Below are 25419 nucleotides of genomic sequence, written 5' to 3'. Positions count from 1 at the left end.
ACTCATAGATTTCACCTTAGTAGTTCATTCTCAACATTTTTGCCCACATTTAAATTTCACCTAAGTAGTTAAAATTATTTGTTTCCTGTAATTTCCTGTGAGAAACACATGGACAGATGCTCAGGACAGATGCTGGTGCTAGCTTGATAACTAACCTAAAACTTGTAACTTTATTGTCTAAGAGTAAAGACTGTAACATGTGACATCGTGGATACTTAATCTCAGGAATGTGAATGTCAAAGTCTGTAGATTGACTCAAGGTTGTTTACTTGATTGAAGTGAGCAGATGTGAGATAATGTTGAGACACAACATCAATAAAAATCTTTAGGAAATCTTTTGTTGTCTCAAGCAGTTATGCGCATATAAATAGGTCAAGTAGTTAGTCATGTGACTAAGTCATATGACAAATGCCTAGGGTTATCTCAAATGTGAGAATCTAAAATATGAAATATGGTTTTTTTTATCGCTTTTGATGCCCAAAAGAGCATGGAAATCTCTGATACTTCCATTCAGTGCATCCTCCATGTTTCTAGCATTCATCTAACACACATTTCTGTTCCAAAACTCATAAAACACTCCAAAATGCAGGATTGATGTACCTTCCAAAAATACACATATGGAAGGCCCCTAAAATCAATTAGTTAAAAAAGAGGGTCAACAATTTCCCATATCTATCTAACCGCTGATCCGTTTGGCACCATTTTAACGAATTAGAACCTTGAACATGGTCTAAATATCTGTACCAAATATCAATGCAGTCTGTTCAGCAGTTTTTGACTTTTTGTCGTTTACGAAAAATTTTCACTGTCCGACGTCAACTCAACCCCATCACAATAACATCATGACATAACCTCATTTGTTAAAAATTAAGGAATCATAGATAGCTACTTACAGAAGCAGGAGTTGACCTATCAATGCTTAACTACATGTATCATATATCCTGGAATGAAATCAACATAGCATGACTGATAGATCAAAGCTGTATTGCAACAGTCCATAAAAGCAGCATGTTCCTGCAAATGCTCTCGGCATCTATTGGGTTTGCCAAGACTTTTACTTTGCTATTTGAAGTTTAGATCTATCCTCAATAAAACAAAAGTTGAAAGGGACAGAGGAAGCATATCACACTCACATGCAGGTAGATAAAGTGTTTGTTTTTATTTACTTTCTGTGAAGTAACTTTGTACCATTTTACTTTTAGACAACTGCAAAGCTTTGACGGTGACTGATTTTGTCTGAATGACTGTGGACAAGATACTATATAAAGACTTTTTGATTACAAAGCTCGGAAACTCGAAACAAATGCACCATATATTGTTGGAAAACACAAAGTACAGCTCTTCTGCATGAAAAAAAGACTGTTAATGTAGTTGTTAAGCTAGTATATATCTTCAGATAAAAATGTCTACTGTATATTATATAAGTATCAAAATGTAATTTTTCTGTACTTTTGTATTTTGCTCATTACAGCAAAAAGGTTAGCAACAATTGAACTACATCTAGCTATCACTGTAAAATAAATAGTTTTACTCGGTCATTGTTTTGTAAAACATGATTATGGCAATGGTTAGCAATGGAAACTCAAAATGCTAAAGTCAACGTACAATATTTCAGTTCAGACAGCACATATAAACACTGTCATTTAGTCATTTTCCAATTTGAAAACACCATCGATCAAAAGCAATGATACATATCTTCCTGAACAAAATTACTTAAATTTGTGACTAATAGTAAAAAAAGAAAAAACTAGACTTTAGATACAATTCAAAAATTTCAATCAATGAGAAAGTTAGGCAAGTGATAAAAAATTTAAATCAAAGAAAAAGTTACACAAGTGATATTGAAAAAATGATGATACACTTCTCTCAGAGTGATTGATATTTCAGGTGTGTAGGAAGGTGAAATCCTTTGTCCCTTGCCGTGAAACCTACATAGAAGGTAAAGGTCAATCCTGTCTTGGCAATGGGAGAATATTTCAAACTTGATGGATTTCTGTTTGTCAACATCTTTCTCACCTTATATTTGCAATGATACAAGATTCCTGACAAAAGGCCGGCAGTTGAATTATTTGATCAAAATATTCTGTCAGTGCTGTTCGGCCAGATTTAATACACAACTACACATTTTTGAGACATTCTAGACTGTTGACAATGAGTGGCCTGGCAATACTTTAATACTGCAGAGGCACCTTGTATTGACTCTCTTGAAAGTTTCAAGAATTGACAATCAGTTAACTTTTTTCCGCGGGAAAAAGCTGCTGATGGCCACATACTATGATTTCAAAATGCCCTAGACTGCTCCCGTCTCTTTTCAAACACAGCATCTGAACAGATAGCAAGTTGTTTACAGATGAGTCCTTTTCAAGAAACTTTGGAACTGACAACTTCAAATTGTTGTATTTAGAAAGTCTCATACTGTGGAATACTATATATGTGGAATACTATATTTTCGCTATTTCACTGGACTTTTTTTCTGCTAATAAAATCAAAGTGAAAATCTTAATTTTCTATACTTCAGACTAGACGAAAAGAAAATAGGATCATAGTGAAACATTTAAAATCTGTTTTCAGCTAAAATAAATTCCAGTGAAAACAAAATAGTCCACAGTATACCAATTCAGATATGCATTCAAGTTTTAACTTCCAAGAGTGTTTGAAGTTTGACAGCACCAATGCACCATTTGAACAAAGATCATAACTAATTATTATTCATTATGCAAACTCTCTACAATATATACTGAATACCAATTTTTATGACTACCCTTCCTCTACACACCCTATCACGTCTCAGATTGTCACTAATACCAATGATTCAGTAAGTGCCTGCAACAAGGATGGCTTAAGTAAATATGGACACTGGAGGGCGCTTTGCAAAAAATCCACAGAAAATCAGCCGAGGTCCCTATATATTGATACTCTTCATTTGAGACCCTAACAGATCTGTGTATTTCTTTTGCTATCATAGCACTCCAGGACATATACAAATGATCTAATGCTACTATTTGCAGCAAACATGGACTCTCCAAAAAAGAAAAAAAGTGACAAAAAGTTACGATAAAGTATTCAAACAATACCACAATTTTAAAAATATTGAAAATATGCAACAATTAAAAATTTACTGTCATCATCTGCACTCTGTTTTTGAAAGGCAATACAAACAAATTCATGTCTGAGTGGGTTTTTTGAGCAGTGCTACAGAAGCTATGGCTAATGGCTAAATGACAACACAGTTGAAATCTTTCTCAGTTCCTTGTATTTCTTGACTACTGCAGTCCAATGTAAGAATGAAATGTCAAACACAGTGACAGGCAGTAAAAGTTGGGAAGCAATGGACAGTATAATTTTTGAGGAATACTCACAATATGTCACCTTCTGCTATATAAGAGGGCACTGCTTCTTGGAGGCCTTGTCTATAAAATCTTTGGTTTCTCACTATGTACATGACCTTGTAAGGTAGGCTGGTCATCAGCAATAATGTCATTTATGTGTGGGATTATGCACGGCATCCTTCACTCTTTGGTGAAGATGGCACTGAATCCAAGCATCACAAATGATAAACATAAGCCTTTAAGTCAAGATATACATGGAACATAGAGAACTTGCACTTTTTGAAAACTGGACATACTCAATGATAACTATAATGTTATGACTCTTTCTATATCCGCAATCACTGTTTAACTATTATAGCTTACCAATATTTCAAAACCTTCCCTTTAAAGTGATTTCATACAAAATACAAGAAAATTCTTGCTGCTAGATGTCAACACTGCTGGTTTTACATGACCACACATCTGTCTCCCTTTTCACGTGGATCACCCTGAAAATAAAACAAAAAGGTGAAGTTATGTTTTTTGTTTAGTTTGTTCATTCAATGTTAGTGATGATACTTTATTGATGATACAATTATAGTGAGTTGCATGACCTATCACCCATTTGGATTCTTAATCAAGCCATGCACACAATATTCCGTGCATAATACTGCAAGCAGGGCAAGGTAAAAACAGCAGTGAGTTAGAAAACACATGTATGAGCAAGCTCTTCTGGTGCTAACCATTGTTTGCTGTATGTGTGTATGTCTGTAAAGTCATTTGTATCCGAGATCATTGCTGTACATGGGATAATGCTGTTTTACAATTCTGAAGTAATGCATTATGGTTTGTTTACTTGAAATGAACTCTTGGCTTCCTTACAGTGTCTTGTATTGGCCCATTGGCTGCAGACCAACTATAGACCCATTGTCTAAATCAAGATGTTACCAACACAGTCAGGTGTGACTATCAGCTAGGCAGTATAATTAGTCCAATACAAAGAAGTCAGGTCTGCAAAAGTTGAAACATTGTCTGGCAAGAGGTCAGACAGAGTCAAAACAACACAGATCTACGCAAAGCCCGCTAACTGTCTAGGACGAATCACTTGCTGCCAGATTTAGTATATTATCAAATGTAAAGATTTTCCTATTTAGAAATTTTTTAACCAACAAAAATACACACATGCATCATTAGTATATAAGCAAGTATATTCTCAACACATCACACTTTGATACAATGGAACTATGTGAAAATACAACTCTGGATGGTGTTTGTAGAATTGTCTCCTTTATAGTCGACTCATATTGCCACCTAGCTGCTAATTCTACCTGACAGTGTTGGCAACACCTCGATTCATACATTTCTGGTTTGTCTAATGCCAATGGGTCAATGCAAAGCACTTTAAGATAGTAAGGTAGATTGCACTCTGGGAATTTTTTGGATCTTGCAATTTTTTAAATGATTTGCTGGTCTAGTGTTAGCTAGGACTCATTTTGAAACTTGTACAGTTAATGAGGTAATCACTATCATCCTGCCTGAAAATCAACATTTTCCATTTCCCTGATGGAGAAAACACAGGGTAAGGCCAAAAAAAAAATAAGTTTGTTTTTGGTCATTGACATGTGGCAAAAATGATGCGGTGACGCTATTTTCTTTTTTTCATTTTTTTTTATTTTGGCTGGAATTTGATACATTTTCCCCTTTTTTCCATAGGAGAAAATGAAAAACAGGAAAAAAAAAGAGTTGACGGGCACACTTTGAAGTGATGCGCGCGCTGACCAGAAACAATCAATTTTTTTTTATGGCCTAAGGTAGCCATTTTAGATTTCAGACCTGTAAATTTGGGTAATTTGTTTCTCTACACCCAGAATTTGCAAGTGAACTAATGATTATTATTTTTGATTATAAAAGGATTGTATCAAATTTCTACAAGCAAAAGTTTGAGTAAAAGTAGAAGTTTTAACTTTCTATTTCATGATGTATGCTACCTTAATTACTTGAAAAACAGTTTAAGAATGAAATCCACAAATTACAAAATGACGCTGGCTTATTTAAAATATCTTGACTAGTTTAGCTATTTTGAGATACTTTCAAAATTACATATTCTGTACTCTGCTTTGAGCCAACTGACAGTAATTCAATAACCTATGTCCCATTTGAATATTAAACTAAGTTTCTTGTTCATGAGAAAATTCTACAGGTGAGTAAACAAAGAAGACAGCTATTGTAAATGCATTTTGTGGTTTAATTTGTTTGATTAATATTGTAATGATTAAAACCAAAGTGCTCACATCGAGTCAAATTTTTTCCCCAAGTGTTAGAGTTACTTATCAAAGGTGATGACCAGATTTTCAAGTCTGGCATAGCATTACTAATCACAAGCAGCTTGGTGTCATATTTGCAAAGTCAGACAGGAATTAACTGATGCAAACGAGAATTACATACAGAAACACTGAGCCATGCACCATAACCAGATGCACAAACTGTAGTATTCACAAATGCAATGGGTGTTTATCTCTCCTGTAGCTCAAAACACATCTGACTTATTGACAACATCATAACCTTACATTCCATGTAATTTGTCAAAGAAATTTAACTTTGTTATTTCATGGGCATTTTGAGCAGCAGAAGTTTTTGGTGTAGAGTGATGGGTTTTTGTGGTCTTGACAAGCAGACAAGGGCAACAATGAAAGGGAACACACACCATGTCTTTCTCTACTCACTGTCCCCTTGGGCAGAAGGACCAGAGTCATACTGTACAAGGTAAATATAAGAAACTTTTCTTAGTTTTTTTAAAAATGACAGCTCTATACAATGTGAGCCAATACCACCTTGAAGGTCTCAACTGATACAGTAAGTTCACTAAAACAAGCATATGAAGACTGCATGCCACACATAGCTAAATGATTCTGTATGTGTTTCATGTGTGTGGTTGAAAGCAGATTTGCTGCCATATTGGACATAGTTCAGGTGCACAGGTCTTTCAGATAACACAGGCCAACAGACACCATGCCCCTGACACTTGAGACCTTGTTGAGGAAAATAGACAATGCATACTGAAATTACATGGCGTTGTTTAACATTTCATTGTGACCTATGACCTCATCTGTTATCCAATAGGGTTGCTGATGTTGGCAAGTTTGTGTGGCTAGTTGTGTGCATCATTTCTTAGCAGGAAGCTGGTTCTGTAACAGTCACTGTACTGTACAAATTCAACTTTAAAATTTGTGATGCACTGTTGGGCATGCATGTATCATTTCAACTGTAAACTGGGGAGTTCTCCAAGTCATTGCGCCCTCTCTGCATTAGCATTTAGAACTTTCATGGCTACAAATACATAAACTCATGCACTGTGATGTTAAAATTCACCTATTTCACTGGAGCCGTCCACTTCACTTAGCTTTGATGCAGTATTGTCAGTATGGCCAACTTTACATAGGGGTGATTAGGTTCTACACTGACATTCATATACAATACGAGATGATGTACTATTATTTTCATAAGAGAGTTGTTAAAAACATATATTTCTAGAAATTAAAGGCAACTTTACTGTGCGGATGACTTATGAGTGGTGACATGCAAAAACATGGAAAGCAAAGGAAAGCAAATTAACCAAAGTTATCAGCGACTTGCAAACTAGCTAATGACCTGTTGGTGAAATAGTTCTTCTTTGCCCACCTCTCTCAATCTGCCCGAAATAAAAATTTCTTCATCATAGCTTGACTGACGAGTCACAGTTCGTGTTGCCATCACCTGTAACGGAAGCAAAAAAACATTTGCATATCTCTATCAAATACTACACTTACATAAGACGAAAACTTTCATCATATTTAGAAGCTCTTTGCAAACAAAAAAAGATATTAGCATTAGAACTTCCATGGCTATTGTACACTGAGAACAGTGTACTATTGATGACTGAGCATGTAAACAATCTCATTGACTGTAAAAGAGAAGATAAATTAAACCTGGAATTACAATGGACAACGCTACAAAAAACTCCCAAAAAATGAGAGAAAACAGTGTTTCAGATTAGGGTAGCTATACCTTCTTAAAGGGGCATGTCCCTGATGGGTTTACTCAGAGTATACATTATTTTACCATGGATATAACCCTTTCATCACGGTGGCCATGGTTTGGACAAACTCAGTGTTATCAAATTGTGATTTGTGGATCTGCTTACAGAGAACTGCAGGTTAACTGGTTAAAATTTGAAGGGAAAAAACCAAAAACTGTTGATGATGTGAAGAAACAGTCTTCAATTCCTGGTTCTTGCACTAGTGATTGTTGGCCATGATGTTTATGTGATTTTAATCTGTTGGTCTCCTTTCAAAGTTGTGCACAGTTAGTCCATTGGCTCAGAGATAAAGCTGATAAAAAATTTGCCTCCTTTCAGTGGATAGCTGTGAATAGCACACTGCAGCTGCAGAACAACATATACCTCATCAAAAAATCTTTCTAGCCAGCAACAAATCACCAATCAATACACCCTTTAAAGGCCTGTGTTGGCATAACTACTTACTAGATTACAATTTCAATGGAAAACAAAAGGACATGACACTCCATAATCCTCTTATAGACTAAAACAAACTTGATCACAGGGATCAAGTCCCTGGCCTTCAAGAGACATGATTTATGAACTTAGCAACTATTTCTGCATCACATCTACACTAATTCATACACCATTCTTTACTTCAAATATTGAGAACAAAGTAGCATATCATATTGTTCTATTAAAAAGACAGTCACTCCAGTTTGAATAATGAATGACACAGTCTACAATAAGCTAATATTTTTTCTCATGAAGTGTCGACTTTGAGATGACCAACATCAATTCTTACCTCCCCACTGTTATCAACCAAGGCAGTCTTTGAGGCATCACCAGAACCAAAGGACTTGACCTTCCAGACTAGATCTGTTGGTGGGCTGTGACTCTTGCCAGCATCCTGTGCCCATATTGTCACTGTGGCGTTAGCTTTGAGTACATAGCGTGCAGCAAATTTGTAAGTGATTTCATCAGCATCGTCTACCTGACGTTTCAGCTGCCATCCTCCAAGTGCTTGGTCCTGTAAATGTATGAAGTCAACAGATCATTTATTACTTCATCAGATAAAGCTGGACCAAAATTGGGGAAGGGGAGATATGCTAACTAGTCAGACGCCTGGTTTACAGAAAGGCCATACCATTCTCCCTTGTTTCAAGAACACCATTACTATAATCTTTTTCTTCTTGAATTGTAACTCGTTGACTTTGGGAAGGGCAAAAGCTATTACAACTGAAAACATTTTCATTACGTTTGAACAAAAAAAGCAAGTACATTTCCTCAATGTTCTGCATTGTAAAGTATTTTCTTTATGAGTGCAAAATATTGAGCACATCATTGTTGACGACCAACAGATTCTAATGCAGACTATAATGTGGCTATCAATAACACATTGTAGATATACAGGCTGTGTTGAATACTAGGAACATCATCATGATTCTGGGAGTGGCAAAGAAAACGGTATATCTAACCTACATGGACAGATCACATATGACGGAAAATATATCTAATGGAGCTCAATATGCAGAAATGCCAAAACCATCAAACCTCAGCAACAGATGAGACACTCAATGCAAATGTAGTTAAATGGCAAACCTTCATATGTGTGCATATAATGGGACATATTCTCATCAGCATTGTCATTTCTACTGTTGCCAGATATTTTCACAAATGTTCAATATCAATTACAAACACTTCTCCATTGTTAATTTTCAAGTGTAAATCACTGATCACCAAGAACTTGTTTCATTACACAATTAACACATTTGGAGGAGCTTGTTTTACCCATCTTAAAATAGTGCTGTGAAGAGGCAGTGTCATGAAATTATTGGGAAAATATGCAAGTTTGTAAAAAAGAAAAATTCACTTTTACTTATTCTTTCTAAACATAAAAATTTGCACTGGTCTGCATATACAGGTATTTCACAATATCAGTATTTGCAAGCTTTGCATGTTATGCTCTAACTGACGACTGTAATATGTGCCATCTTTCTGTATTAGCCATCTGTGGACAGCTGGTACCAATGCCACATTTCTTCAGAAAACAGTCCATCGAGAAAACTAGCGAGGAAAACTTCCTGCGCTACTCAGGGTAATTTACCAGGAAATGTGACAGAGTCCTGTTCATACAAACACACAGTCAAAAGATAAAGAATTGACAAGCAAAGTAGACTGTCTCCTGCTAACTGAATAACTCATTTCATACATTGAAAACTAACCTTTTCTGATAAATTTTGGAGTTTTATAGACAATCCCTCATTATCTGTCTCAATGATGTGAACTGCACCGCTGGCCGTGGCACTAGCTGACAGGGAACTCTCATCAATACGTCGACGTTTAGAACCTCTAACTTGCCTCATTGGAGTGCTGCGCTGCTGTTTGGAGCCTTTGATCAATTTTTGACTTTTCGGTGATGGACTGATATTCAACCTGTGAAGATAGATTCCATACGAAAGCTGTGTAGTGCAGAGTTTTACAGTGTTACCTCAAGACTGGCTGGAAAATCTGTTACAACTGCATGGAGCGCCCTCGATTGACAGAGCTCTCATTTGAATACAGGACAAGGTAATTACTGCAAATTCAGTTTGGCACAAGTGAAAAATTTCCTTGATTTGACGTTGATGAAAGGTATCATGACTGCAGCATTTCTGAATGATACTAACCAATCATGAAACACATACCTAGACTCCTCTCCTTCCAATAACTTTCTGTATGCAGCAATCTCCATATCCAGGGCTATTTTGATTCCCATCAATTCTTCATATTCCTTAAGTTGCTCAGCTATAGAATTTCGTAGCTCTTCCAAATCTCTGTCTCTTTCCTTGAGGGCGATGGCAGCAGCCTCCTGTTCATCAGCTAACTGCTTCTCAAGATCTGATACTCTAGAGAGCAGCGCATCATTCTATTGACAAACACAAAGGGTATTACCAAAATATGTATTAGCATTTTATTCATCAACAAGTCATCGTTGATGACACAGTCCCCACTTGTTAATGGGTACTTTGATTACAGGTCCTCAGAGAGGATAGAGTCCTTTCATTAGGTCTGTGATAAAAATACTTTTGAATAAATTTGCTTGATACATGTCTGAGCTGTAGTTCAGGACATGAAAGAAACGTAATAAAATGGCCACATGGCGGCCTTATTGGATCGTATCACAGAACAAATCTATGTGCATATGTATGACAGACATCCAGCTCTATGGGTTTGCTCAGAATTAGATATATGCATAATTAATGAGGTACAGTATGAAGCATCATAAGGTCTCCCATCATACCATATATGAATGGTGTACCACTTGTGGTTCCTGAGTTATGGACAAATATGTATATTTAAGGTCAAAGGTCATCGACGTCATGTGACATTTTGTCAAAAAAATGTAGTGCTAAGTTATCCTATATACCGAAAATCAGACCTCTAGCTCTATTTGCTTGCTCAAAATTAGATATGCACATAACTAATGAGGTACAATATGTGGCGTCATAAGGTGTCCCGTCATACCATATATGAAGGGTGTAGCACTTGTGGTTACTGAGTTATGGACAAATATGTATATTTGAGGTCAAAGGTCACATGACATTTTGTCAAACAAAAAAATTGTATTGCCAAGTTATCCCTATATACCAACAATCAGACCTCTAGCTCTATTGGCTCGCTCAAAATTAGACATGCGCATAATTGATGAGGTACAATATGTGGCGTCATAAGGTGTCCCGTTATACCATATATGAAGGGTGTACCACTTGTGGTTCCTGAGTTATGGACAAATATGTATATTTGAGGTCAAGGTCACCGAGGTCACGTGACATTTTGTCAAAAAATTGTAGTGCTAAGTTATTCCTATATACCAAAAATCAGACCTCTAGCTCTAGCTATTGGCTCACTCAAAATTAGATATGCACATAATTAATGAGGTACAATATGTGGTGTCATAGGGTGTCCCATCATACCATATATGAAAGGTTTTAGGACTTGTGGTTACTGATTATGGACAAATATGTATATTCGAGGTCAAAGGTCACCAAGGTCACGTGACATTTTGTCAAAGTGTCTGAGATATCTGCGTGAACGGATGGACTCATGGATGGACTCATGGACGGACATGACCCAATCTAAAAGCCCCCTTGACTTTATCTTTGGGGACTAAAAACTGTAACTGCATCCTTTTTGCAATATGAATACGATGAGAAACTAAATTTTTATTTTTCTTGGCCTTATACATGGGAGTCTATGGACTGCCTTATACATGGGAGTCTATGGACTGCCTTATACATGGGAGTCTATGGACTGCCTTATACATGGGAGTCTATGGACTGCCTTATACATGGGAGTCTATGGACTGCCTTATACATGGGAGTCTATGGACTGCCTTATACATGGAAGTCTATGGACTGCCTTATACATGGGAGTCTATGGAGGTGAAAACTAAAAAGTCCTCTAACACGGCCAATTTGATCGCATTGTGAAACAAATCGATGTGCATCTGTATGAGGTAGGGTACTATCCTTGTACCAAGTTTGAACGAAATCGCTCCAGGCGTCTCTGAGATATCTGCGTGAACGGACGGACGCACGGACGCACACACGCATGCACGTACGGACATGACCAAACCTATAAGTCCCCCCGGACGGTGTCCGTGGGGACTAAAAAATACCATATTAAAATTTTAGATCTCCATTTTGTTAACAAAATAGTTATATCAGATATTTATTCTTATTCCATACTGTCAAGACTGCAATTTAAAGCAGCAGTGCTCAACACTTGATTCTCTCAAATTCCTAGTTGTTAATACTGAAAATTGTGTTGAGTTAACCACTTTGATCAGAGATTGCATTGATACAAAACTGCTGTTTACGGCTAAAATTTCTTCTACAGAAACATCTTTAATGTATGCAAACAGGTGAACCACATGCATAACAAGGTAAAGTGTGCATGGACAGGTATACATCCACCAACATCCGAGGTATTTACATACATATACTGTTTGCAGAAAGGCTGAAGAGCTACATAATTCAGATGTACAAATTATGTCTTTGTTGACAAACAAACAAAGATGCATTGCTCATAGTTTTCTTATTATGAAGACATATTACGTTCAGTAAAAGCAATTTTGATAATCATGGCTAATGTACTATTTTTTTAAGAATTTTGTTTCTTACTTGTGCTTTCAGTGAGGTGACCTGTGACGTCAAGTTGTCAATCTTTGTACGGCTAATCCTGAGTTCATCCTTGGCAGCAGCAGAGTCATTGCTGTATTTCTCTGCCATTATCTTCATGGTTGTTAGCTGAGGGAAATACCACACAAACATTACAACTGCTGAAAATCATATTCACATTATGAATTGTATGAGATGCACATATTAACAAAGTCACATTGTTCCATTTAATCTTCCTCCATTGAATGAAGAAAATGACATTGATCTAGAGAAAATACATCAAGGATGAGTTGGTAATATAACAACTACATCCTGAATGTTTACAATCTGAATGCAGAAAGCCAGTCACTAAAGGTTATAAACACGCTAAACACTCATTATTTTCTTGTAGAATTGACATATCTAAGGTGATGTTGCACTTAACCCTTTCCTGCCAAGTTCATATTTCACCATCAGGCCAAGTTGGTTAAAACTAGTAGAGCACAATACGTCTAATTTGGTGCATTTTTACAAAAAGTTGAACATTTGAACACCCCTGAAATCACAGATACCGTAAACATGATTTTTATGGACTGAAGCTGTTGGAACAGACCAAGCCAAATGGCTGGAAATGTGTATGGTTTTGGCTCAATGCCACTTTTCACTGAGTTGGCTGATGGGGAAGCGATACTGTTTGGCGGGGAAAGGCTTCACCTACACACTTTTTTTCAAAGCAATATTTCCCATTAAAGATGACATAAAAATCCCCTGATACCATATATTTTAAAAATGCAAGGAAACTTATGTTTACTATGGAAGCAATAGTTGATACAAAGGTTGTAGGGGGTGTTACAATATCTGAGGAAGAAATCCTTAATTTTGGTACTAATGATAAAAATTCATTCATGTCAAAAATTTCATACTACTCTAGAGTTAACAAATTCATTAATGAAAATTGAAAGTGTCTATGCAAGAAAGTTATTTTGAGCAAAATACGTTAAGGGCAATGCCACCTTGATTAGTTTGATTTAGCAATATTTAGAAAAGCAGTATTGACAAGATCATGACCTTGTTCAGAACTTGTGTTCAAATATAGAACAGCACACTTCAAAGTTTTCTTTTACCCTTATACTGACGCAGCAAACATTACTAATCTGACTTGAATTAAACTGTCTTTGAAGGTGATATGTGACCACTGTAAAACCCTAACCTTGGAGTGGAATAACTGTTCTGTTTCATCTTTAAGTTGTTGGGCCTGATCCTCATACTGTTCTCGCAGTTCTTGCAAGCCCTCTTGCATCTTGCTTTCATACTCTTCCCGCGCACGATTATCCACTTCAGTTATGGTCACCTCCTTCTGTCTCTTCATTTCAAGAACTTCCTGCAAACAATAACATAAGGGGGGAAAGATCAACGTGTGCAATCAATGCTTGCTACCTTACATAGCTGTTGTCTCATGTTTTGGGGGCAAACTGCATGATGTTGAAAAGCATTGTGGGTAGATACAACTTTTCACCATAGATGGAGTTTGAGATAGTGATCTCATAAATAATTTCAACACAAATGTAATTGTTGTCATTAAAAATTCTTTTTTTCGGTGAAAGTAGCTTAACTCACATTTTCCTTATTTCTGGCCTTAGAACTCTAATTGCTATACTACATGAGTCTACTTCTTTTGAAATCTGTAAATCAAACAAAGCTTTCACTGGCTTGTTTTTGTAAAATTTGTAAATTTAAGTCATCTCCTTAGAGTCAACACTGGCAATGGTGGCCATTTTAAATTTAAAATGTTGCTGAATTTTGGGCAATCTCCATGTATATTCCCCAGTATTATGCTGAGTAAATTTTTTGGCATATTGATCAATTTCTTCCATATTTCTCATGAAAGATCTTTTGTTAAAAGTCCAATCAATATAACAATTTGCCATACATACAATATATTTACTGTCAACAAATATTCACTGGATCACTGCTTTTCTCAGCTTACCACAAAAATAGTTACCTTAACAAATGGTAATCCTAACTTTGAAAATGTTGCAGTGCATATGTGTTACATTTATCCAGACAAGATGCTGGAACTTACCCCTTTGTGGAGTTCCTCCTTGAATGCTAATTCTTCCTTCAGACTCTGGAGTCTGTTTTCAACTTCCACTCTGAGTAGTGTCTCGTCCTCCAACTGTTTCTTGGAGATGTCCAGCTGCTTCTCCTTGTTGCCATAGTCTCTTTTCAGACGATTGAATTCTTCTTCAAAATGATGCTTCTCATTTAGGGCTGTTTTCAGTTTAGCCTCTTTATCAGACAAGGTGGACTCCAGGGCCAGTATTTTCTTTTCAGCCTGTGCAAGGTCTCTCTCTGCTTTAGATAACCTGTATTGGTAAAATAAACATAGGGCCAAAGTCCCTGAAGCTACTATAGACATGGATACAAAATTAAGTATTTCCTGACTGTATGAAATTATCTCACTAAGGTCATCCTACGGAAAAGTAAACTAAATATTAAAGCTGTCTGACCAGCGGTTTGAAAGAACAAGCAACTCAAGAGTTGACAGAGCTCTGTTGAGTTATGTAGAGAATAACCTTTTGTGACACGTTGATGAAGAAGGTGGATATCTTTGATTAACATTGAGTTCTGTTTAATAAGTTGAGACTGTACATACTCAGAGAAAGCACACTGAAGAGACAAAGGTTTGAAACTTAAGATTTCAAGGTCATCAAAAGCATTATAAGGAATCATGTTACACTTTCATTGCACTGTTTACACAGATTGCATAATTGCTATAAATAGCACATGAGGAATCTTTATACAGCCCAGCTTTACCATAAAAACCCTATCACTTTGACCACTCTTTTAATTGACCACTCTATTTTTTTCCTCAAAAAGTAATTTTATTTTATCCTTACCAAGTCAACCATAAATGGAAATTAGAACTTTTTCTATCTCTATCTCTATCCCTATCTCTATGACTATTTTGAGCAATTTCTTTTAGATAACATACAGGGCACAATAAATGACGGTTCAGAATATGTCAAAGTTGGGATTCAGGAAAGTTGCCTTTACATGTTTTAATCCTCCAAGATGGTAAGCATTTCACTATGAACTGTCAAAAAAAGTTGAACTTTCTGATAATTCTACACTAAAATTATTTTGGCTTTGATGATTTCCTAATTAATTCAATTATTTAAAATCATATTAATTATTTTTTCTGGGTGAATTGATAGGGTTTATACAGTACAAGAATTACATACAATGTAAGTCAAATTTTGACCAAAAATGACAAAAAAATTCCTTAAAAATACAGATTTGCATATTTCATCACAATTTGAACAAGTCTAAGTTGGGTTACCCCTAGGGACCTGTATACCAAATAACAAAGCTGTCTGACCAGTGGTTATGAAGAAGAAGATTTTTTACCAAAAACAACTTTTTTGGCATTAATTTGCCTATTTTCAACAATATCAAAAAATTAAAAAAAATAGTTTCTCAAACTCGTATTTTTATCTACACAACAAATATCGAATCAGTAAGTACTGCGGTTCTCAAGATATTTGAGTGGACGGACGCCTCACAAACGGACATACATACATACATACATACATACATACATACATACATACATACATACAGACTGACGACGGACGCCGGACGGATACCCATCCCAATAGCTTCTATAGACTATAGTCTATAGTAGATAAAAACCACTACATTTAACTCTGTTCCTGTAAACTACGAGGAAATGGCATTGTTTTGGGTGCTGAGAACGGGGCATTCAGGTGCCATTCCTGCCAAGAGTTTGACATTCAGTAATGTGGTTGTCTTCATATACCTTTACTAGCAAGCCAAGACCAGTTACAAATACGCCATGTCTAGGTGGATTCTTGGCTTGTTAAAACCATCAAAATGATTAGTAGTACATTACATTATTGGATACAAAAAATGTAAATCCAGTGAAAATAGGTTTTGGCTCAAACTGCTGTTGTCTAACTTAGCTGGATGGAAGATGACAGGCCAAGCAGGAAAACATTTGACTCTAATCCATCAAGTCATTAAAAAGTGGTATTGAGCCACATTTATATGATTTCATTCACTTGGCATGCTATGTTGTAGCAGAACTGGTCACTAAAATCACACATACAAGGTATTCAGGGGCCTTCAAATATTCAAGTTTTGTTAAAATGCAATGTAAGGGACACGTTCTGCCTCACTGGTTGCAATGACCTTGACCTTATGGTGACATGTGAACTTGGTAGGATTAGGGTTAAAGGCGGTTCGCACTATCATAGTATATTTATTGTTTAGAATTGAGAAATTACTTTTATATCTGACTAAACAAGAAAGATGATTGGTGAGAGACCCCTTCTCCTGCTTACTTGATGGCATAAGTGTAATACATAGTTGACATAGCTTCCTTTAAACATCACTAAGGGTGTTATTATGATGTGAAAGTATTTATATCGAACTGAACAAATTATTTTTGTTTTGTGATCCACAGGTTCAAGGACGAATGTTGGGGAGAATACCTCATGTAGGTCCTACAGCTGAATATTTCAATCCTGCATCACATTATATTATCCGCCTGACCTTTATTGTCAATTAATTTGTCTGCCAATCCAAGAAAATGGTGAATTCAAAATTTTTAGTTGACCTAAACCTTGGCTTGGTCCAAAGGATTTACACACAGCAGTACATGATGTTCATATGGGAACTGAGGATATCAACATATTCAACAAAAACATGAAATGATGTCCTGGGATACAGTGGGTTCTTTATCACTTCAATTTACTCTGGAAGATCACTACTGGTAAAGAGAAAATGACAACTCCCTTTGAGTAGCAAGATGGAATATTTTTCATTCATTCATACATGGTCTAGAAAGACTGATTCAAATGGAACCAGATGGTATTCAGTACCATTTCAGAACAGTTGCTCATTGTACCGTCATATGTGACGTTCCTCACTGACAAAAGGTCAACCCTGACCCTGGCTGGTATCATATCATTGGCCACCAGATGTTGGCATGCGCATGACATGCACCAGAAGTACAGTATTTGTAGCTACTGCACTGTGCTCAGGATCAAATGATTGGATTTCATATTCAACGACCCCTGACCTGCCGAGCTCTCTGAGGTCAGAGTACCAGCAAAGACTCAAAATTTACATTGCAAATGATGTGGTTAGGATGTATTTGAATCACAAAACACTTGGGGCCAAGCTCAAAAAAAACAGACGGAAATACCCCTAATGCTATCACTTAACACCAACATGAATGAATGAGAACATGGCTAAGGTATTCTTAGAATTTGAGCATGTCACTCTTTGAATACACCTTATGGAAAATTACCATGTAGATCAATTCTGAACTCCCAAACTAGACCTGCGAGTAAACATAAGGACAGCCTAGATGACAAAGACAAACATTTAACAAAAAAGTTACAAGTACCGTGCATTGTTCAAAACTCTTTTTTTTCCCAAACGTAATAGAGGTCCATTCACTCACAGTTGTGGCCTAAATTAAAAACATATTGAAGTTGTCATATTTGAAAAGAAATGATTACTTTTTCACAAACGCTTAACTGACCAAGTTCCTCTAGTTCTTTGTTATTTAGTTTCTATCAGTATATCATTTTTTCAGAGGATCATAGACTAGCAATGGTAGTCAAATAAGACCAATAACAAAATTTACAACTGTTAGATTGACACACTGTCAGAGTTCATATTCTATTATACACTATATACTGTACTACAAAATATTCAATTTTGTTTGAAGGCACCTGAAAACAGAGATACTCTCATCATGATTTTTGTGGATTTACCATACTTAAAATATGTGCAGGTGAAAATACAATGTTTGTTTTGACTCAATACTGCTTTTCATTGACTTGGCAGATGGGTCAGTGATAGCCGTAACATGACATGGGTTAAGAGTCAGTTTCATACTGTAAGTAAAAATTTTCATTTAAATATTTGCACTTAAATCCATATTGACAAAAACAATAGTCCTAGATTATTTTATGCAAAAATATTGATAATATTTGTACTTGAGTATCCTTATTTGAAGTTGTTGTTTGGTTCAATAACTGCAATGTAAGAGAGGTCATCAAACTGGATGTCCTCAATTGTGGTTGTTCCTAAAATATCGATTTTAAACTTTCACTAAATACAGAATGACCTTGTTTGTTTCATGGCATGCAGGAGTACAGAGACGTTGTCAGCAGATATCTAAAATCATCATGACATACAACGTTACCTTTATTTCAATCATGAACTGACCATTCAAAGCCTTTAACTGTTTACGTTAAGCTAAACTGAAGAGGGCGTGAAAACCAGCGTAGATCCTCCATGAGTTGTCTGTCATTTTATGTACATGTGTGATGACAAAGGGTAGAGCTCCATGGGCCACTGGAAGGAAGTTATAATCTAGTACATGTATGACCATCATGTGGGTGTTGCTCAATATGATTTTATAATGCATTATCATTTGAAAACTGTCTTCTCCTTATATGGTACAACTTTTGATGTGCATGTCAAGAAATGGTTGCATCACTGAGCCAAACCTGATGGGACAGGCTTTTAACCCACTCAATAGCTATGCCCTCTGGGGAAGGTATAAACTTTTATGGCAGGGTATATTGAATTAGTGGAACATTCCAAAATGCCAGGTTGGATAATAAGGGTGAGCAAATCAACTGGCCCAAGGTTATGGGCTAGTAGTTTTCATGAATAGTAGTAAGTTTTGTCCTGTTACTGGCCGAATAAACATGTGAATCATTCAGCTAGTAATTAGGTTGTTGACAAGTTAGTGGAGTTAAATGGAAATGGATCGTTAGAAAGTTGTTTATTTAACAATTACACTGTGACCAACTAAATCTGAAAATGATTTGCTCACCCCTGCAATCATGAATGGAATAAAAATGAACACTTGAAGTTGTAAAATCATACACACTCTGTCCTAGTAAGTCATGATGACATAACATCTTGTTGAAGTATCATTCCATAATCTGATATCAGTGCTGTGTGGTCAGTAACTGTGGTATTTGATGTCAGTGATTACAACTATCTACAATTGATCTTGTTAATCACCCTGAAAAGCCACTGACCTTCAAAGAGAATCACAAATGTAGGTCTGTACTTGAAAGGGGTGTGGCTCATTTCCTCACTGGCACATAAAAACTTAGGGAGGTTTTTGTTTGCTGTTCTGAATACAGATGACAGAGTACTGAACACTACTGATAAGCACAAGCTGATGCATCCTTTTCAATCATGAAAGTTAATTTAAACGTGTTAAATGCATGTACTTTTATATACAGGTCATCTCTGAATCACAAACACAAAACCTTTTTCTTTTCACAACTTTCACTCAGGACATATTTTACAAAAAGTTCTTCCAACATATATTTGTGGCAAAGAAAATGTCATCAAATAAAATACCTGTAGTAATGGTTTCAACAGCGGTAAACAATGATAGACGTCCATGAACTAATGTAAATACATCACTTTCAAATTCTTGGAATTTGCCTGGTATCATAAGTAGGAGTTGTAGTGCATATTGTTTTCACTAAACTTTAAAACTTGAATTATGCAATAAGTCAAATCAAAAGACAAAATATATGATGAAATACCATTCTGTGCAATAAATTAGTTTTAGATTTAGCTAATCATGAAATGACACATTTACACTATACTATGTATTATAATTATCACTCAAAGTTCATACCTGAAACACAATTAAAGGCCTGAGTCTGGCATCATATTGTCTTGCTGGGAAATTTACTTACTAGATTACAATTTCAATGGAAAACCAAAGGCTATAACAAGTCCGTAATCCCCTTACACAGACTAGAACAAATTTTATCCCTGGGATTGTGATAATTAACATATAGCACATGTGAAAATGATCCCCTTACTATTTTTATTGACCTTTATGCATAGAAACATCTAAGAAAGATGAAAACTTGTAAAACAATAAGGAGGAACCTGTTTCCAAAGTTAAAAACTACATTAAAGTTTTTCTGTGAGAGAAATGAATCATACTGGTACAATACAGACACAAGTGGTGGCAAAATGATACAATAACACTAATACACTATTACATAATTATATTGACACAATGTATTTAATAAATACTTAGTTACTCAACTGTAAGTCCTAGTGTATTTTCGGCATAGAACTTTCTAGCTTGTAGTTGTACGCACTGTGGCACTAGTCTTAGTTCAGAATTCAAGGAATAATTGTGTTTTAATTAACACTCAAAATATGAGCACTTAAAATTACTTCGGCTACCAATATGATTCGGAAGTTATTTCGATTTCCATAATGTATGTACGCTTCAGGCCCAATAAGTGACCATAACAGAGTACAGGGACAACCAGAGTCTTCATTTGGTGCTCAACAACCAAATGCATTACCAATCGCCACCACGATAATGATATGCGTTGCATTCCACTCTCACTTCGGGACCAACCATTTTATGAAGGTGGGTAATTACTGTCCCTCTTAGTCAGTGCGTGCATGATCAAAACATTGGGAATGGACATTTCTGAGATTCCCCTCTTCTTAATCGCGATGGTAGATATTTACATAGTATTATCGAGAGTGTGACACCTAGGTCAGAATGACAGCAAAAAATTCAAAATGAAGTATCAAACTCTATGATCGAAAACGTCCCTACGACCTCTCGGAGTTCAGTATCCCAAAATGGCGACTAACAGCATAATGTGGCGTGGGTTTGGCAGGAATCGAACGAGTCAGGCGTCTGCTTTAGCCTTTTACAAAAATTAGCCAGCGATCACGGTTAAACTCTGCCCTAACAAATACTCAAATTCAGAGGAATACCAGAGAGTAAACATTACAAGAACAGCATAGATTAATTTATGACTGAATTACCAAACAAAAGCCATACCTTGCTCCAAAGTCTTCCGCCTGATTTTTCCATTTGTCGTGTTCTATCTGCAGACGTGCCTTTTCTTTCGATGTACTGTCCAGAAGCCGTCGGGTATCCGACAGTTCACTTTCATACGCCGCCTTCAAATTGGTTACTTCTCTTGTCTGAGTCTCCTCGACTCTCGTGACTTGTACTTGCAAGCGAGTGTTGTCGGCTTCCAGCTGTCGAACTTTATCGATATAGTTAGCGAGCCTGTCGTTCAGATCCTGGAGCTCGTTCTTCTCCTGTATTCGGGAACGCCTCGATGGACTCAGAGGAGATGCCGGGGTTCGAGAAGCACTTGAAGGTTGTTTACGTGTCTGTGTTGCCATCGTTTCTACTGTAGATCGAAAAATACGATATTTTTGATCAAAATTTGGGGTAAATACTACCTTTGCTAGACAGCAACAATGGATAGTTTATCCGATCCGCGTCGCTTGTGTCACGTGACAAGTTTTAGCCAATGAGGAGCTGAAAGGGATACGGGCCCCTGCCAATTTCCCGCGAAATCAAGTGTTACCCAAGCTGCGGTCATTACCAACGTATACACACAGCTGCTTACAAACACATTCATCTGACAGTGCATGCGTGTGTGGAGTTCTCACGTATCTGTGATCGCAATAAACTTTACTATAAAAGATACTCTTTGCTGGAACTTTATACTGCCAACAAAGGGTGACGCCTTGCTTCCCCAAACCCTAATCTGGTAAATGGATTATCGCCTCTGTCAGCAAACAAAACAAACAAGTCAAGTGTAATAGTAAACGAGAGGTTTGCCCATGACAACATGGACAGTTGAAGCGAACCTCGCTTCTGCCGTCTATGTTACATAACGGTCATGACCGTTCACCGCCGTTATAACTATGTCGAATGAAGTCGTAAAAGGGTGCAGACTCTTGAGTGATTGAACCACAGTGTTGTCGTTGTTTGTCGACATGTCAGCTTGTTGTTTACGAATGTAAGGTGTATTTGTTCGGGTATTGTGTGCGTTCTGTTCTTGCTTTCATTTTACATGGCATTTAGGCTTATTTAGCCGTGTACACATACGTGACATTGGCATAAAATGAAATACAAAACACAAGAATTACAAGATCGAAAAAATTCGCAAGAGAGAGATGAAAAAAAAAATCTCAAACTTACATGTTATAAGCTTTCATCAGCTCATTAAAGAACTTTGCAGTAATATGCACAAAGGAATCATCGGAACAAGACATTGAGAAGGACATCTTGCCAAAAACTTTCAGCTGAGCCTGAATCTCAAAAATAGAGTCACAGTAAGTATCTCTCAAACCTTGTGCAGGTGCACTTCGACAAATAGTAATACAATGAAATTCATCTCCAAAATCTCTTTTGCATAAAGTAAAAAGTCTAAGGTGTCTAAAAATATTCTTATAACGACCGACTTCAGCTGGGAAAATATGATATGAAATTCTTGTTTTTGTTACAGTAATGCTATTCTATCAAAAAGATTTTGAACAGGAGACAGATACTTCTCATATTTGAAAACAGTTTTAATCTTACAATAAATCTTTAGTTTCTCATAACTTTCTATGGCTTTCTTCCAGACCTCAACAAACTTTGCTTTCAAGGAATGTTTTACTGTCCTAATAACTGTAGGCAATTTACAATTCTGCACTCTCATTACATGTAAGTCTTAAGTGTGAACAATTACAGAATGCAAAGACAGATTTAACAAAGTCTAAAAATGTAGATAGACCCTTCTCATGCAATTTGTTTTCGAGTTCAAATGCTACGGCAAGGAGACTATTTTTTTTAAGGCTTTCTAAACGACTCCAATATTTAATCATAGCAGAAGTGGGAGACGCCCAAGTTCTCCCAAACAGGCATGAATGCATGCACTTTTATTGATACCAAGAATGTCCTTGCATGCCTTCATCTGAACAATCTCAAATTCACCATTAGATTTCAGAAAGTAATCACTAAATATTTTTGAACTTACTTTTCTAAATAAGTAACTCCCCCAAACCTCTGATCCATACAATAACACTGGTTTGACTAGAGAGTCAAAAAGATGCAGTTGTACCACCACTGGTGGCCCATTTTTGAGAGTTAAAGGTTTTCATAAAAGCAACAAGAGAACGCAGTGCTTTGTTTTTTAAAGAAAGCCTTGCTTTTTAAAAATATCCAGATGGAATGAAAGTGATACCTAGGTAAAGGAAAGAATATCCAGTCTCTTATCGTAAACATAGATATTATATTTATGCGGATTAAAGTTTGCATTGAATATCATAATCTTTGTTTTCTTTAGACTTACTGATAACCGCCACTTACTACAAAAGGATTCAAGCAACTTGAGTGGTATGTCTTTATTTCAAACAAACATATGTACAACATCATTGTTTCAACTGTAAATCTGCCTATATATTCGTAAACGAACAAACAACGAGAAAGCAGCGGAGTCAGAGCCCCTTGTGATTGCATGCGGAAAACGGAACTTGAGTATGAACCTACTGTAGGAACTGGTCAGTTTCTCGGCCTGCGGCTGGGGCGTTGGATTCATCGGTGAGGGGGTCACCATGTTACTTTGGTGATGGGGGTCATCATGTTTTTTAAATGCCCAATGGGGTTCAGTATGTTTCTGAATTTCGACATGGGCTCATACTTGCCTGAAATGCATCGCGCCAGCCAGAAATTTCATCATGAAGTTCAATTGCGTTTTTCGGCGCGCCCGTCGGGCGCGTATCAGCCGTACTTTTACGGGCGCCCTGGGTCGCGTGACTTTAAAATATATGTATAGAATTCCGTGATGTCAAGTGTGATTTCCAAAAACAACTCAAACAAGACTTGAAAATGCTAAGAAATGTTGATAAACTTATCATCCCGGCCGACAAAACCATAAACTTCTACAAATCATCCAAGGAACATTACGATAAACTCCTACAGGAGAACATCACCAAATCATACAAAAAAGTGAACGATAATAGCATCTACGAAATCAACAAGGCGGCCAAATCCATTACCGAAAAGCTACAAATTGAAGACAGGGTTGAAACAATAGCAAAGAAAGAAGTCTTATGATTCATCACCCTAAAAGACCACAAGGACAATTTCACAAATATGCCAACCTGCAGACTCATCAATCCATCCAAAAATCGGCACCATAAGCAAGACAATTCTTCACCAAAACCAATCTAAATCAATGGAAAAATATGTCAAACTTGTTCAAAAGCATTCAACAGAAAGCAAGCAAAAGTTTCATCGCCTTTGACATTATAGAATTTGACGGAGCTGAGATATGTCAGCTCGTCGGATCGTACATCCTCTCCAACCTCAGCAAGAAAGTCGGCAAAGAAAACACCGGCCTTACCGAGACGACGGGCTCGCTATAACAAGCAGCAAATCAGCAAGACAATGCGAAAAACTGAAAAAGGAACTCACCTCCATTTTCCACGCCTTTGATCTCCGCATAAACTATCCAAGCGAAGTTGGTTGAACATCAAGACCACCAACTTTCTTGACGTAACATTCAATCTGGAAAATGCTTCTTACCAGCCATACAGCAAACCAAACAACCAGCTTCTCTACGCCGACAGGCGATCACCCCCCACCCAACCCCCCCAACCCCCAATCCTGAAACAAATACCTACCTCAGTCAACACTAACAGCAGAATATCAAACATCTCATATTGTAAAGCAACATTCAAGAAAGCAGCCCCCGACTTCGAAAAGGCGCTGAAACAAAGTGGACACACGTACAAAATGAAGTACGAGCCCCGTCACCGAGCAACGAAAACAAAAGACAACGAAACAGACGAATCATTTGGTACAATCCCCTGTTCAACAAGGCAGTGAAAACTAACATCGGCAGAACATTCCTGAACTTGATTAAGACCCACTTTCCAGAAGGCCACCGTCTACACAAGCTCTTCAACAAAAACAAAGTAAAAGTAAGCTACAGTTGCTCCAGAAACATGGGCAGCATAATCAAAGCCCACAATAACCAAATACTACATAAAGACAAGGAACAAGAGAAGTTGTGCAGCTGCCGCAAAAAAAGAC

The 25419-nt window shown here is 36.8% G+C and overlaps 1 protein-coding gene across 2 annotated transcripts; it reads right to left on the bottom strand.

The window, feature by feature from the left end:
• Positions 1-1134: 1134 nt before the first annotated feature.
• LOC139122071 (lamin-B1-like) lies at positions 1135-22033 on the bottom strand. Of its 2 annotated transcripts, none has more exons than XM_070687447.1 (9): positions 21379-22033; positions 14566-14848; positions 13693-13863; positions 12507-12632; positions 10029-10249; positions 9567-9777; positions 8147-8371; positions 6957-7061; positions 1135-3817 (listed from the first exon to the last, which is right to left on the bottom strand). In XM_070687447.1, exons 1-9 carry the CDS (start codon positions 21729-21731, stop codon positions 3776-3778), a joined length of 1737 nt encoding a protein of 578 aa, XP_070543548.1. In that variant the 5' UTR covers positions 21732-22033; the 3' UTR covers positions 1135-3775. The 2 variants fall into 2 exon arrangements, with proteins under 2 accessions (XP_070543548.1, XP_070543549.1); XM_070687448.1 differs by having other exon boundaries at positions 6987-7061.
• Positions 22034-25419: the final 3386 nt, after the last annotated feature.

This window comes from Ptychodera flava, chromosome 21 (assembly GCF_041260155.1).
Source record: "Ptychodera flava strain L36383 chromosome 21, AS_Pfla_20210202, whole genome shotgun sequence".
Lineage (NCBI taxonomy): Eukaryota > Metazoa > Hemichordata > Enteropneusta > Ptychoderidae > Ptychodera > Ptychodera flava.
This window is presented reverse-complemented; position numbering and strand designations above follow the sequence as displayed.

Excerpts from the sequence above, each read along its gene's own strand:
- LOC139122071 (XM_070687447.1), bottom strand. The coding sequence starts at position 21,731 with ATGGCAACACAGACACGTAAACAACCTTCAAGTGCTTCTCGAACCCCG. Across the intron at positions 10,250-12,506 it reads TCACCTCACTGAAAGCACAA|AATGATGCGCTGCTCTCTAG; the intron begins GTAAGAAACAAA and ends GTTTGTCAATAG. Across the intron at positions 9,778-10,028 it reads TTGGAAGGAGAGGAGTCTAG|GTTGAATATCAGTCCATCAC; the intron begins GTATGTGTTTCA and ends CTATCTTCACAG.